The 14,994-nt window shown below is 48.4% G+C and overlaps 1 protein-coding gene across 2 annotated transcripts in view; it reads right to left on the bottom strand.

Moving 5' to 3' along the window:
- The window catches only part of CLCN2 (chloride voltage-gated channel 2), a 237,350-nt gene that overhangs the window by 95,286 nt on the left and 127,070 nt on the right, over positions 1-14,994 (bottom strand). For both annotated transcript variants that reach the window (XM_069726938.1, XM_069726937.1), the window contains exons 4-5: positions 1,664-1,792; positions 762-895 (exon numbers count right to left, since the gene is read on the bottom strand). In XM_069726938.1, coding sequence (XP_069583039.1) covers positions 762-895; positions 1,664-1,792 — 263 coding nt within the window. The remainder of the gene's footprint in view (positions 1-761; positions 896-1,663; positions 1,793-14,994) is intronic.

Below are 14,994 nucleotides of genomic sequence, written 5' to 3'. Positions count from 1 at the left end.
CAATACGCGTAAAAAACAGATCACAATTAACATTTTTTTTAATCAAGAAATTAAAAAGCCATCCAACCACGACAAGGTGTATATTTATATGGATGATCCCAGACTCTAATGAGTCACCTCTCAATGTGCCCAGAGCTCAAGTGAACTGTGGAAGAGATGGGATCCGGGCTTAGCTCTTACCTTTCTGGGAAAGATGGGTGCGCCGGGGTGCTGATTACTGAGTTACTTACGTTTACAGCAATATTGGTAGCAGTTCATGCATTCATTAATCGCAGAAATTTATGTTTGTATATTGTCTACATAGCCTATTTGTGCACCTCTCCATAAATTTCCTGATTTTAGTCTCCTTAGTCCCCACAATATCCCGTGACCTGTGTCCACATATCCCACTCATAATCCCTCTATCTTCTGTCTGTAATTTAGTATGTGAACCCTTCTCTTCCCTCTTCGACGTCTAGATTCTGCATTCTACATACGAACTTGTATAAAGATGCCAACTTCTAAATGTTCTTTGCAGTCTTCTTTATCAGGAAGTAAAAGAACCATTAAATATATGGGCGCTGTATAGTTTTGTTTTCTGGTTTAATTATCATTTTAGAACTTGACATTATACACAAAACATTCAGTGTGACAAATATGCAAAACAAAATGAGGTTAAAACTATTTTATGACAATTAATGTTCATTAAATAACTACAGTCCAGCTTTTATAGTACAAAGGCAGAGAAGAACCTAATGAACTTGAGCAAGTTCCGAACTCACTTCTTTTCCTAATGGCATTCCGCTTCCAAGGGCACAGGTCAGTCCAATGACTTTAGCAATAAATGTCTTAAGTGTTAGATATTCCTTGAGCACCACCCCACGTAGAATAGTCTTCATTTCTGGTATTCCAGAGCCTGCGAGACATCAAATAAAAATGATCAGAGGCTGCGATGATCAATATTAGCGATGGCAAGAAGAACACATTACTATCTACAGAGACAAGTTCTTGGACAGTATCTGTAATGAAAAATAGTTTCTGTGGTCCATCCACCTGACTAAGAGATTTAAGATCTCCAGTGGCTTCTTATTTGGTGACCTTGGAGCATAAAGTGGCTTATCTCCCTGTAGTCTGGTAACCAGCTAGGAGTTCTGATCCTATATTATACATGATAAATCAATGAGGGAATATGGCATGTGAAGAGCAGGCGATTCCAACCTGAAAGGCAAGGTGGGACACGGTACAAAGTCAGAGAATAAGAGGACTATAAATATACGCAGGAAAATGTCAGATTGCACAGCAGGGGTGAGCGAGACAAGCGCAGCCTCTCCATAGGTGAAAGGTCTCGGTGCGGACAATGGACCAGTGCCTTTGACTATTGCTTATTTTATCACAATAGACAAAAATATCTCCTCTAAATAAAAAATGTCACAATAACTATCCGGGTGAAAATCTTTATTTGCAGCTTTGAAAACTTTAATTTTTAAACATTAAATAAAAAAGGCGAATTAGTAAAGGAAATACAATATCTGTCTATTACTACACCATACAATGGCATCTCCACTGGTAAAAGATTGTTGAAAGCTGTACACCAAACCTACAGTTCTGCTCTAATTCTGCTAATACTTCAGTGGTAGCCTTGCATAATGTGACTCGAGGGTACACATGAGGTGTTTGCACATACCCACAGCCTGAGGTGCCAGAATCTGTGTGAATCCTGCAGAGAAAGTGATGAGGACAACGGGATACGTGACCCAGGCCAAGTACTGCAGAAAAACATTGCTCTCTAAGCCACCGTACATCCATTTGTGAGCTGTGAATAAAAAGATGAAAGAAACACGACAAGGTTATAAGTATAGGACAAAAGGAGGCTCTCAACATAATGCAGATTATAAGCTGATGGGTGAGGTCTAATGTCACAATACACCAGACTTTCCACGGCTGCTCATTTTCTCCAGTGAGTGGAAAGAGCCCAGATGTAGAGGTTCCTACCTCAGTAACGTCACAGCAGAGGTGGGCAACCAGCCGTCCTCGCCAGTCCCACAAAACACCAAGCTCAGAAAGCTGCAATAATTAGGTTTCTGTATGTTACGTTAGAGGGGACATGCAGAGTGTGGGCAGCAGATAACAGAAACACGAAGCCATGTTGTTTCACGCACCCAGAGACTCATGAGGAACAGAATGGGCTGTATAAGACACTATTTATATCACTGGCTGGCTGCCGTGTACATGGAGGATGGCAAATAACTGTATATTGGAGCATGTGGTGAAACTTTCTTTGAATGGGTTGTCTGTGCAAGGACAATCTCTTTTATATTGAAGCCACATTAGCAGGTTACCACCAGTCTAGCTCCCTACAACCCTGCCACTGGTACATCTCCCCACACCCCTGCCACAGGGGCCAGTTGCCAGCCACCAGTCCAGATCCCTGCACCACTGCCATTGGCCCAGCTCCCTGAACTCCTGCCACTGGGTCAACTCACCGCACCTCTGCCATTGGTCCAGCTCCGTGCACCCCTGCCATTGGCCCAGCTCCCTGCACTCCTGCCACTGGCTCAGATCACCGCACCCCTGCCATTGGCCCAGCTCCCTGCACTACTGCCACTGGCTCAGCTCACCGCACCCCTGCCATTGGCCCAGCTCCCTGCACTCCTGCCACTGGCTCAGCTCACCGCACCCCTGCCATTGGCCCAGCTCCCTGCACTCCTGCCACTGGCTCAGCTCACCACAACTCTGCCATTGGCCCAGCTCCCTGCACTCCTGCCACTAGCTCAGCTCCCTGCACTCCTGCCACTGGGTCAGCTCACTGCACCTCTGCCATTGGCCCAGCTCCCTGCACTCCTGCCACTAGCTCAGCTCACCGCACCTCTGCCATTGGCCCAGCTCCCTGCACTCCTGCCACTAGCTCAGCTCCCTGAACTCCTCCCACTAGCTCAGCTCACCGCACCTCTGCTATTGGCGCAGCTCCCTGCACTCCTGCCACTAGCTCAGTTCACCGCACCTCTGCCATTGGTCCAGCTCTGCGCACCCCTGCCATTGGTCCAGCTCCCTGCACTCCTGCCATTGGCCCAGCTCCCTGCTCCTCTGCCACTGGTCCAGCTCCACACACCCCTGTCATCAGTCCAGCTTCCTGCACCTCTGCCACTGGCCCAGGTCCACGCATCCCTGCCATTGGTCCAGCTCCCTCCACTCCTGCCATCAGTCCAGCTTCGTGCACCTCTGCCACTGGCTCAGCTCTGTGCACCTCTGCCATTAGCCCAGCTCCCTGTCACCCCTGCCATCTGTCCAGCTCCCTACACCACTGCCATCGGTCCAGCTCCCCTCACCCCTGCCATCAGTCCAGCTTCCTGCACCTCTGCCACTAGCCCAGGTCCACGCATCCCTGCCATTGGTCCAGCTCTCTGCACACCTGCCATTGGCCCAGCTCCATGCATTCCTCCCATCGGTCCAGCTCCCTCCACTTCGTGCACCTCTGCCACTGGCTCAGCTTTGTGCACCTCTGCCATTGGTCCAGCTCCTTGCACCCCTGCCATTAGCCCAGCTCCCTGCACGCCTGTCATCTGTCCAGCTCCCTGCACTCCTGCCATCAGTCCAGCTTCCAGCACCACCGGCCCAGCTCTGCGCATCCCTGCCATTGTTCCAACTCCCTGCACACCTGACATTGGTCCAACTCCCTGCACTCCTGCCATTGGCCCAGCTCCCGGCTCCTCTGCCACTGGTCCAGCTCCACACACCCCTGCCATTGGTCCAGCTCCCTGCACTCCTGCCATCAGTCCAGCTTCCTGCACCTCTGCCACTGGCTCAGCTCCTTTCACCCCTGCCATTAGCCCAGATCCCTGCCATCTGTCCAGCTCTCTACACCACTGCCATCGGTCCAGTTCCCCTCACCCCTGCCATCAATCCAGCTTCCTGCACCTCTGCCACTGGCCCAGCTCCGCGCACCCCTGCCATTGGTCCAGCTCTCTGCACGCCTGCCATTGGCCCAGCTCCATGCATTCCTGCCACTAGCTCAGCTCCCTGCACTCCTGCCACTAGCTCAGCTCACCGCACCTGTGCTATTGGCGCAGCTCCCTGCACTCCTGCCACTAGCTCAGTTCACCGCACCTCTGCCATTGGTCCAGCTCTGCGCACCCCTGCCATTGGTCCAGCTCCCTGCACTCCTGCCATTGGCCCAGCTCCCTGCTCCTCTGCCACTGGTCCAGCTCCACACACCCCTGCCATCAGTCCAGCTTCCTGCACCTCTGCCACTGGCTCAGCTCCTTTCACCCCTGCCATTAGCCCAGCTCCCTGTCACCCCTGCCATCTGTCCAGCTCCCTACACCACTGCCATCGGTCCAGCTCCCCTCACCCCTGCCATCAGTCCAGCTTCCTGCACCTCTGCCACTAGCCCAGGTCCACGCATCCCTGCCATTGGTCCAGCTCTCGGCACACCTGCCATTGGCCCAGCTCCATGCATTTCTCCCATCGGTCCAGCTCCCTCCACTCATGCCATCAGTCCAGCTTTGTGCACCTCTGCCACTGGCTCAGCTCTGTGCACCTCTGCCATTGGTCCAGCTCCTTGCACCCCTGCCATTAGCCCAGCTCCCTGCACGCCTGTCATCTGTCTAGTTCCCTGCACTCCTGCCATCAGTCCAGCTTCCAGCACCACCGGCTCAGCTCTGCGCATCCCTGCCATTGTTCCAATTCCCTGCACACCTGACATTGGTCCAACTCCCTGCACTCCTGCCATTGGCCCAGCTCCTGGCTCCTCTGCCACTGGTCCAGCTACACACACCCCTGCCATTGGTCCAGCTCCCTGCACTCCTGCCATCAGTCCAGCTTCCTGCACCTCTGCCACTGGCTCAGCTCCTTTCACCCCTGCAATTAGCCCAGATCCCTGCCATCTGTCCAGCTCTCTACACCACTGCCATTGGTCCAGTTCCCCTCACCCCTGCCATCACTCCAGCTTCCTGCACCTCTGCCACTGGCCCAGCTCCGCGCACCCCTGCCATTGGTCCAGCTCTCTGCACGCCTGCCATTGGCCCAGCTCCATGCATTCCTCCCACCGGTCCAGCTCCCTCCACTCCTGCCATCAGTCCAGCTTCCTGCACCTCTGCCACTAGCTCAGCTCTGCGCACCTCTGCCATTGGTCCAGCTCCCGACACTCCTGCCATTAGCCCAGCTCCCTGCCATCTGTCCAGTTCCCTGCACTCCTGCCATCAGTCCAGCTTCCAGCACCACCGGCCCAGCTCTGCGCATCCCTGCCATTGTTCCAACTCCCTGCACACCTGACATTGGTCCAACTCCCTGCACTCCTGCCATTGGTCCAGCTCCCTGCTCCTCTGCCACTGGTCCAGCTCCACACACCCCTGCCATTGGTCCAGCTCCCTGCACTCCTGCCATCAGTCCAGCTTCCTGCACCTCTGCCACTGGCTCAGCTCCTTTCACCCCTTCCATTAGCCCAGCTCCCTGCCATCTGTCCAGCTCCCTACACCATTGCCATCGGTCCAGTTCCCCCCACCCCTGCCATCAGTCCAGCTTCCTGCACCTCTGCCACTGGCCCAGCTCCGCGCACCCCTGCCATTGGTCCAGCTCTCTGCACGCCTGCCATTGGCCCAGCTCCATGCATTCCTCCCACCGGTCCAGCTCCCTCCACTCCTGCCATCAGTCCAGCTTCCTGCACCTCTGCCACTGGCTCAGCTCTGCGCACCTCTGCGATTGGTCCAGCTCCTTGCACCCCTGCCATTAGCCCAGCTCCCTGTATGTCTGCCATCTGTCCAGCTCCCTGCACCCCTGCCATCTGTCCAGTTCCCTGCACTTCTGCCATCAGTCCAGCTTCCAGCACCACCGCCCCAGCTCTGCTCATCCCTGCCATTGTTCCAACTCCCTGCACACCTGACATTGGTCCAACTCCTGGCACGACTGACATTGACCCAACTCCCTGCATGCCTGACATTGATCCAACTCCCTGCACGCATGACATTGGCCCAACTCCCTGCACGCCTGACATTGACCCAACTCCCTGCACGCCTGACATAGGCCCAGTTCCCTGCACTCCTACCATCGGCCCAGCTCCCTGCATGCCTGCCATTGGCCCAGCACCCTTCAATCCTGTCATCGGTCCAGCTTCCTGCACCTCTGCCACTATGCATCTATAACAGAAACTTGCATTTAAGAGCATTAATATGTAGGTGAATTACAGTGGGTGTATGTGGGTATACCCCTTTAAAAACTCATTTTAAACCATATTACATGGGGTTATTCCAACATCCAAGTAAAACAAAAAATAAAGAGTCTCCAGATATTACTATGAAATATTTTAGCGTTAACAATGTCAAAAACTTTTGAGAACGCAATTTTATATTGAAACGCTTTTTCACCCCTTTTCAGTATAGTGGGTAGACAGCAACACCTGGTACGCTCTTGTCAAATCATGCATGTCCACTGCTGCATGATAAGAGGGGGACACAAACCAGAATACAGTACAAATTCTAAGGAGATGCTACCACTGCAACTAATGTATGCTATTTAGGAAAGAAAAATATTTTTAATAGTTTTATATTGCAAAACTGCTTCTTTATAAAGGTTCGGTTAGATTACAAATAACAATAACTATAGTAAACCATATTATGAAATAATAAAGAATGTTAGGACACTCTTCTCACTTGTTCCTCGGAATCCACGTATGTTCTCCAAGTTGTTTGCAGCAGTGTTGGATGATCTCAGGTGGGTTTAACGCAAGTGCAAAATAATAGAACCATAGAATGTTAGAGTTGGAAGGGACCTCCTGGGTCATCTGGTCCAACCCCCTGCTCAATACAGGATTCACTAAACCATCTCAGACAGATATCTGTCCAGTCTGCTCTACTCATTGATCACCCTCACTGTCGAAAAGTTTTTCTAATATCTAATCTGTATCTTCCCCCTTTCACTGCAAATTCCAAACTAAAGGGCACCCAGATTCCGCCTGGAACCCACCTGAAAAAGCACTAGAAGAATTACAAAAATAATTAATATATGCATAGCAACAGCGTCGGACTGGAGCACCTTGGGCCCACCAGAGAAAATCATTCTTGGGGCCCACTATGTAGCTATATAGAATTACATTCAAGACCATCAATTGTGCGGTAAAACACACTAATATCAGGGCATAATATAAGGTAGTACATGTCTTAATTATGTAGCAGGGGTTGGAGTAGCCCCCTCATAGAATATAAAGTAGCCCCCCCTCATAGAATATAATGTAGCCTCCCACAGAATATAATTCAGCCCCCCATAGAATATAATGCAGATCCCTCATAGAATATAATGTAGCCTCCCTCATGGAATATAATGCAGCCAGCCCCCCTCATAGAGTATAATACAGCACCCCACAAAATATAATGCAACCCCCTCATAAGGTATTATGCAGCCCCTCCACCGAATATAATGTAGCCCCTCAGAGTATAATGCAACCCCCCATAGAATATACTGTATATACTGTAGCCCCCTCATAAGGCATAATGCAGTTCCCCTCATATAGTATAATGTAGACACCTGAGAGAATAATGCAGCCCCCACATATAATATAATGCAGACCCTCCACAGAATATAATGTAGCCCCCTCAGAGTATAATGCCAACCCCTCATAAGGCAGCCCCCCATAGAATATACTGTAGCCCCTCATAGGGCATAATGCAGCTCCCCTCATATAGTATGATGTAGCCCCCTCAGAGAATAATGCACCCCACAGAATTATAATGTAGCCCCCTCATAGGGTATAATGCAGCCCCCTTGAAAGGGTATAATGCAGCCCCCTCCACCATCATCATTTTTCTCCCCCTCCAACATTGTACTCATTACCACCTCCATCATTGCCTCCTTCCCCACCACCATTGTCCTTTCCACCACTACCATCTTTGTCCTTTACAGCACAACCATCATTGCTTTCTTCCCCACCATCATCATTGCCCCCACCACCATCATCATTGCCCCCACCACCATCATCATTGCCTCCAGCGCCATCATCATCATTTCCCCTACCACCATCATAATTTCCCCCACCACCATCATTGCCTCCAGCACTATCATCATTGCCTCCAGCACCATCATCATTGCCTCCAGCACCATCATCATTGCCTCCAGCACCATCAACATTGCCTCCAGCACCATCAACATTGCCTCCAGCAGCATCATCTTTGCCTCCAGCGCAATCATCATTGCCTCCAGCGCCATCATCATTGCCTCCAGCACCATCATCATTGCCTCCAGCGCCATCATCATTGCCTCCAGCGCCATCATCATTGTCCTTTCCACCACTACCATCTTTGTCCTTTACAGCACAGCCATCATTGCTTTCTTCCCCACCATCATCATTGCCTCCAGCACCATCATCATTGCCCCCACCACCATCATCATTGCCCCCACCACCATCATCATTGCCTCCAGCACCATCATCATTGCCTCCAGCGCCATCATCATTGCCTCCAGCGCCATCATCATTGCCTCCAGCGCCATCATCATTGCCTCCCCCCACACACACAGCTGCACATATGGAGGCAGACGCACACACACACAGCCGCACACATGCAGGCACACTCGTGCATACACACACACAGCACCCACTCACCTCTCGTACGTTCACAGCAGCCGCAGCACATCCCGGCAACTTTCTGTCTGAAACAGCTGCGCTGAATGATGACGTCATCCAGTAGCGCTGATTCAGACAGGAAGTGCCGGGCAGGAAGGACGGCGTGGATCCCTGCAGCTCCGCTCTGGTCCCAAGCTGCAGGGATCGCAATCAAGGATCGCCGCCCTTTAGGTGCCCACCTCTGGGGCCCCCCATTCAGCAGCAGCGGCGGGCAGTGTTAGCCTCAGCCTGCGGCTAACGCTGCCCGCCATTAAAGTGAAATGGTATTCACGGGGAAGCGTGAATATTCATTTCTCTTTAGCAGCGGGGACAGGCTCCTGTCCATCTGCTGCTCTCTGGCACCAGAAGGGCCCCCCTTGACTCAGGGGCCCCATAGCAGCTGGGTGTGCCGCTATTAGCGACACTCCACTGGCTGGGGGGCCCCTGGAGCAGTGGGGGCCCTAGTCAGCTGCTGGCCAATATGCCAGCAGGTGTCAGTGCCTGGGCCCACCGGAGAATCCTCCGGTTCTCCGGTGGGCCAGTCCAAGCCTGCATAGTAATGTCAAAACAACTTGCTATGCATATGTTAGTCCTTTTGTCACTTTTAAAAATATTTTCTGACATTCTTCTGTCAGCTTCTGCTTGGAAACCACCACTATGTTATATATGGCATTTTAAAAAGAAGCAAAACTTGCTGCAACGCCACAAAAGTCATCCAAGAAGTTGCCACCAGTGTTTTCTTGAAGCGTCTTGTGCTTAAAAAATGAGGCAGCTAAAGGATGCCATCTGCACTTCACAGTATACCGTATGTAACGTCACTGCTGATGTTCATATATGGGCCATGTTGAAGCGGGGCAGAAGCACCAGGATGATGCATGCACAATGCCTGGTGTGCTCTGCATGGAGCAGGCATTGCACCTGAAGGACTGATGAGCCCAATCCCTGCTCCCACTCTAGTGGTTAGCACTGCAGCCTTGCAGCGCTGGGGTCCTGGGTTCAAATCCCACCAAGGACAACATATGCAAGGAGTTTGTATGTTCTCCCCATGCTTGCGTGGGTTTCCTCTGGGTTCTCCGGTTTCCACCCACACTCCAAAGACATACTGATAGGGAATTTAGATTGTGAGCCCCATCGGGGACAGTGATGATAATGTCTAAAGCACTGCAGCATATGATAGCACTATAGAAGCAAAGCATGATAAATATATAGCGCTAACAATGGACGTCTATGACTCAGGGTCCTGCATTGGTGTGGGGACTGTGGAAGAAGTGAGGATCGCAGTCCTCGCTCCCTCTCCTGCTCTGCAAGCACATGTCCTGGATGTATCGGAGAAGAACTGTGGGGAGTGGGCAGAGATTCAGGGTATACTAACTGGGGCTGAGGAGGCAATGTGGAATCGATAAAATGTAGGACACTGACCAAAATGACAACCAACTGTAAATGATGATGCTCTTATTTTTCCCTGTGACTAATCTAAGGCAGTTTGCAATTGCATGGAACTTGGGAGACTGGCTAATTCGGGAACAGTATAAACTTTAAACCAAAAAAATAGGAGCACAAAAGAACCTATCACATAATCCAATAGAATTCAAGTAGACAACAACATGATATACCAAAGAAAAACCACTTGAAAAATAAAAATATATATAACACCAAAAATAATCACGGAAACAAGTATATTCAAAATATAAATAAATTTATTGAAGACACCAATCCAATTTAACACACAAAAATGATTAAAAACACATATGACAAATCTAAAAAATAAGGGGAACAGAGCACCACCCGTAATCCGAACAAATTGCCAAAATAGCATATGATGCTATATAGATCCAACTATCATAAATAGGGAAGCATACATTTCATATTATCAATCTCATAATAAATTAATAAATTGCCTATCAATATATATCAAATCCAAGTAGTATAATATAACGTGCATGAATAGCAGGGTACATAAAGCCCCAAATATATTATAAAGTGCACATAAATAAATTACCTATAGTAATCCCTAATAGGAGAATGACTAGAACAAAATGAACACATCCATATACTAACCGGGATTCATTTCCCTCGTGGTGCTGCTGCTGCCCCACACTCCAACGCGCGTTTCACACGTTGCTTCGTCAGGGAGTGATCGGGAACAGTAGTTCATGAACAGAAGGATCGTCCATAACAGGCAGAAGACGGATGTAAGAAAACAAAGGTAATAGCAATTCTCTGGGCAAGATTTCTCATTTACAGAAATTGTAAGAGCTACTGCACTAGTGAATTTACAACACATTGTTAAGGTTTTCAAAAAAAATTCAGTGATTTTGGAAAACAGTTTTAAAAACTGCATCAAAATAACAGGAAAAAAACAGCCTAAACCCTTGTTACCAAACTTCTGATGCTTCCTAATTTTATGTCAAACTTCGGCGCTTGGTCTTGTAGGATGAATGATCAGTACTTCAGTTATTGTATTTGATAATGTAAAAAAGGAATACAAACTTAAAAAAAATTATTTGGTCACTTAAGTAAATAAAGGAAAATAATATGCTGCTTTATGCCTTATTCATACATCTGTATTCTATCTGGTAAATATACAAAGAGCCTCTTTACAGAGGAACAGAACAGGGTCTCTAGCGCCAACTACTGGTACTAGCAATCCTAGAAGTCAATGTCGACCATTTAAAGTACTTCGCCACGCGACGTATGATAACAGCAAATCCAGAATATTCTCAGAAAGAAAAAGACTGCATTTGCATATACACTGCTCAAAAAAAAAAAGGAAACACTAAAATTCCACATCCTAGATATTACTGAATGAAATATTCCAGTTGTAAATCTTTATTCATTACATAATGGAATGTGTTGAGTATAAAACCTAAATATGATCAACGTAAATCACAACTAATATCCCACGGAGGTCTGGATTTGGAATGATGCTCAAAATCAAAGTGGAAAATGAAGTTACAGGCTGCTCCAACTTCAGTGGAAATACCTCAAGACAAGGAAATGATTCTCAGTAGTGTATGTGGCCTCAACGTGCCTGTATGACCTCCCTACAACGCCTGGGCATGCTCCTGATGAGGAGGCGGATGGTCTCTGAAAGAATCTCCTCCCAGACCTGGACTAAAGCATCCAACTCCTGGACAGTCTGTGGTGCAACGTGATGTTGGTGGATGGTGCGAGACATGATATCTCAGATGTGTTCAATCGGATTCAGGTCTGGGGAACTGGCGGCCAGTTCATAGCTGCAATGCCTCATCTTGCAGGAACTGCTGACACACTTCAGCCACACGAGGTCTGGAATTGTCCTGCATTAGGAGACACCCATGGCCAACTACACCAGCATATGGTCTCACAAGGGGTCTGAGGATCTCATCTCGGTACCTAATGGCAGTCAGGCTACCTCTGGGGAGCAAATGGATGGCTGTGCCGCCCTCCAAAGAAATGCCACCCCACACCATTACTGACCCACTGCCAAACCGGTCCTGCTGAAGGATGTTGCAGGCAGCAGATCGCTCTCCACGGCGTCTCCAGACTCTGTCACATCAGTCACATGTGCTCAGTGTGAACCTGTTTTTATCTGTGAAGAGCACAGGGCACCAGTGACAAATTTGCCAATCCTGGTGTTCTGAGGCAAATCCCAAGCGTCCTGCACGGTGTTGGGCTGTGAGCACAACCCCCATCTGTGGACGTCGGGCACTCAGACCATCCTCATGGAGTTGGTTGCTAACCATTTGTGCAGTCACATGCACATTTGTGGCCTGCTGGAGGTCATTTTGCAGGGCTCTGGCAATGCTCCTCCTTTTCCTCCTTGTACAAAGGCTGAGGTAGCGGTCCTCCTGCTGGGTTGTTGCCCTCCTACGGCACCCTCCACATCTCCTGGTGTACTGGCCTGTCTCCTGGTAGCGCCTCAAGCCTCTGGACACTACACTGACAGACACAGCAAACCTTCTTGCCACAGCTCGCATTCATGTGCCATCCTGGAAGAGTTGCACTACCTAAGCCACTTGTGTGGGTTGTAGAGTCCGTCTCATGCTACCATGAATGTGAAAGCACAACCAACATTCAAAAGTGACCAAAACATCAGCCAGAAAGCATTGGTACTGAGATGTTGTCTGTGGTCCCCACCTGAAGAACCACTCCTTTATTGAGTGTGTCTTGATAATTGCCAATAATTTCCATCTGTTGTCTATTCCATTTGCACAACAGCATGTGAAATTGATTGTCAAACAGTGTTGTTTTCTAAGTGGACAGTTTGATTTCACAGAAGTTTGATTCACTTGGAGTTATATTCTGTTGTTTAAGTGTTCCCTTTTTCTTTTTGAGCAGTGTATATAGCCGCTTGTGAATACTTACCACGCATGAGTACAAAATAGGAGACTGGTGTAGCTGGGTGAAAGGCATTCAAAAGAGGCTGTAAGTTTCAAAGTTTCTCCTTAAGGAAGCCCTCCTCCTCCTCCCATTATTGTTTATATCTTCTAAATATATTGCAATCATCATATTATACAGCACTGAGTACTTACAATTGCTCATTTAGCCTTTTTACCCAGTTAATTATGCTCTTCTCCATTAAGGTCTATGACATCACATGATTAAATACTGACTAGCTGAATCTTTCTTAGCGCTATGTGGAAACAGGAGGTCAATTTTCTTTTCACAAGTCATCAGTCACTGCAAAAGTCTATGGTGGGGGAGGATGGGGCTGCTGGGTCAGGAGTTGAAGAGGGGGATGATAATTGCAGAGACAAGAGCCTTCCTGTTTCTACATAGAGCAGAGAAAAGAGAAGAATTATCTGGGTAGAAAGGCAAACTAAAGGCCCCTTCACATTAAGCGACGCTGCAGCGATACCGACAACGATCCGGATCGCTGCAGCGTCGCTGTTTGGTCGCTGGAGAGCTGTCACACAGACCGCTCTCCAGCGACCAACGATGCCGGTAACCAGGGTAAACATCGGGTTACTAAGCGCAGGGCCGCGCTTAGTAACCCGATGTTTACCCTGGTTACCATCCTAAAAGTAAAAAAAAAAAAACAGTACATACTTACCTAACGCTGTCTGTCCTCCAGCGCTGTGCTCTGCACTCCTCCTGTACTGGCTGTGAGCACAGCGGCCGGAAAGCAGAGCGGTGACGTCACCGCTCTGCTTTCCGGCTGACCGACGCTCACAGCCAGTACAGGAGGAGTGCAGAGCACAGCGCTGGAGGACAGACAGCGTTAGGTAAGTATGTACTGTTTGTTTTTTTTTACTTCTAGGATGGTAACCAGGGTAAACATCGGGTTACTAAGCGCGGCCCTGCGCTTAGTTACCCGATGTTTACCCTGGTTACCAGTGAAAACATCGCTGGATCGGTGTCACACACGCCGATCCAGCGATGTCAGCAGGGAGTCCAGCGACGAAATAAAGTTCTGGACTTTCTTCAGTGACCAACGATCTCCCAGCAGGGGCCTGATCGTTGGTCGCTGTCACACATAACGATTTTATTAACGATATCGTTGCTACGTCACAAAAAGCAACGATATCGTTAACAATATCGTTATGTGTGAAGGTACCTTAAGAAATTGTAAGTACACAGTGCTATATAATATGATGATCGCAATATATTAAGAGGATGAAAAACTTTTATGGGAATGCGTCTTTAAGTAGACTATTTACATATTGTTCTTCATAAGGAGCATTGGATGGCCTGTAAGTCTTCCTATGCTAGATTTATGGTCTCCTTAACCCCTTCATGACCTTGGGATTTTTTGTTTTTCCGTGTTCATTTTTCACTCCCCTCCTTCCCAGAGCCATAACTTTTTTATTTTTCCGTCAATTTGGCCATGTGAGGGCTTATTTTTTGCGGGACGAGCTGTACTTTTGAACGACATCATTGGTTTTAGCATGTCGTGTACTAGAAAACAGGAAAAAAATTCCAAGTGCGGTGAAATTGCAAAAAAAGTGCAATCCCACACTTGTTTTTTGTTTGGCATTTTTGCTAGGTTCACTAAATGCTAACACTGACCTGCCATTATGATTCTCCAGGTCAGTACGTACGAGTTCATAGACACCTAACATGACTAGGTTATTTTTTATCTAAGTGGTAAAAAAAAATTCCAAACTTTGCTAAAAAAAAAAAAGAAATTGCGCCATTTTCCGATACTCGTAGCGTCTCCATTTTTCGTGATCTGGGGTCGGTTGAGGGCTTATTTTTTGCGTGCCGAGATTACGTTTTTAATGATAGCATTTTGGTGCAGAAACATTCTTTTGATCGCCCGTTATTGCATTTTAATGCAATGTCGCGGCGACCTAAAAAACGTAATTCTGGCGTGTGAAATTTTTTTCTCGCTACGCCGTTTAGCGATCAGGTTAATGCTTTTTTTTAATTGATAGATCGGGCGATTCTGAGCGCGGCGATACCAAATATGTGTAGATTGATTTTTTTTTATTGATTTATTTTGA

Source organism: Ranitomeya imitator, chromosome 5 (genome assembly GCF_032444005.1).
Source record: "Ranitomeya imitator isolate aRanImi1 chromosome 5, aRanImi1.pri, whole genome shotgun sequence".
Classification (NCBI taxonomy): domain Eukaryota; kingdom Metazoa; phylum Chordata; class Amphibia; order Anura; family Dendrobatidae; genus Ranitomeya; species Ranitomeya imitator.
The sequence above is the reverse complement of the archived record's forward strand: the minus strand, read 5'-3'. Positions and strand labels throughout refer to the sequence as shown.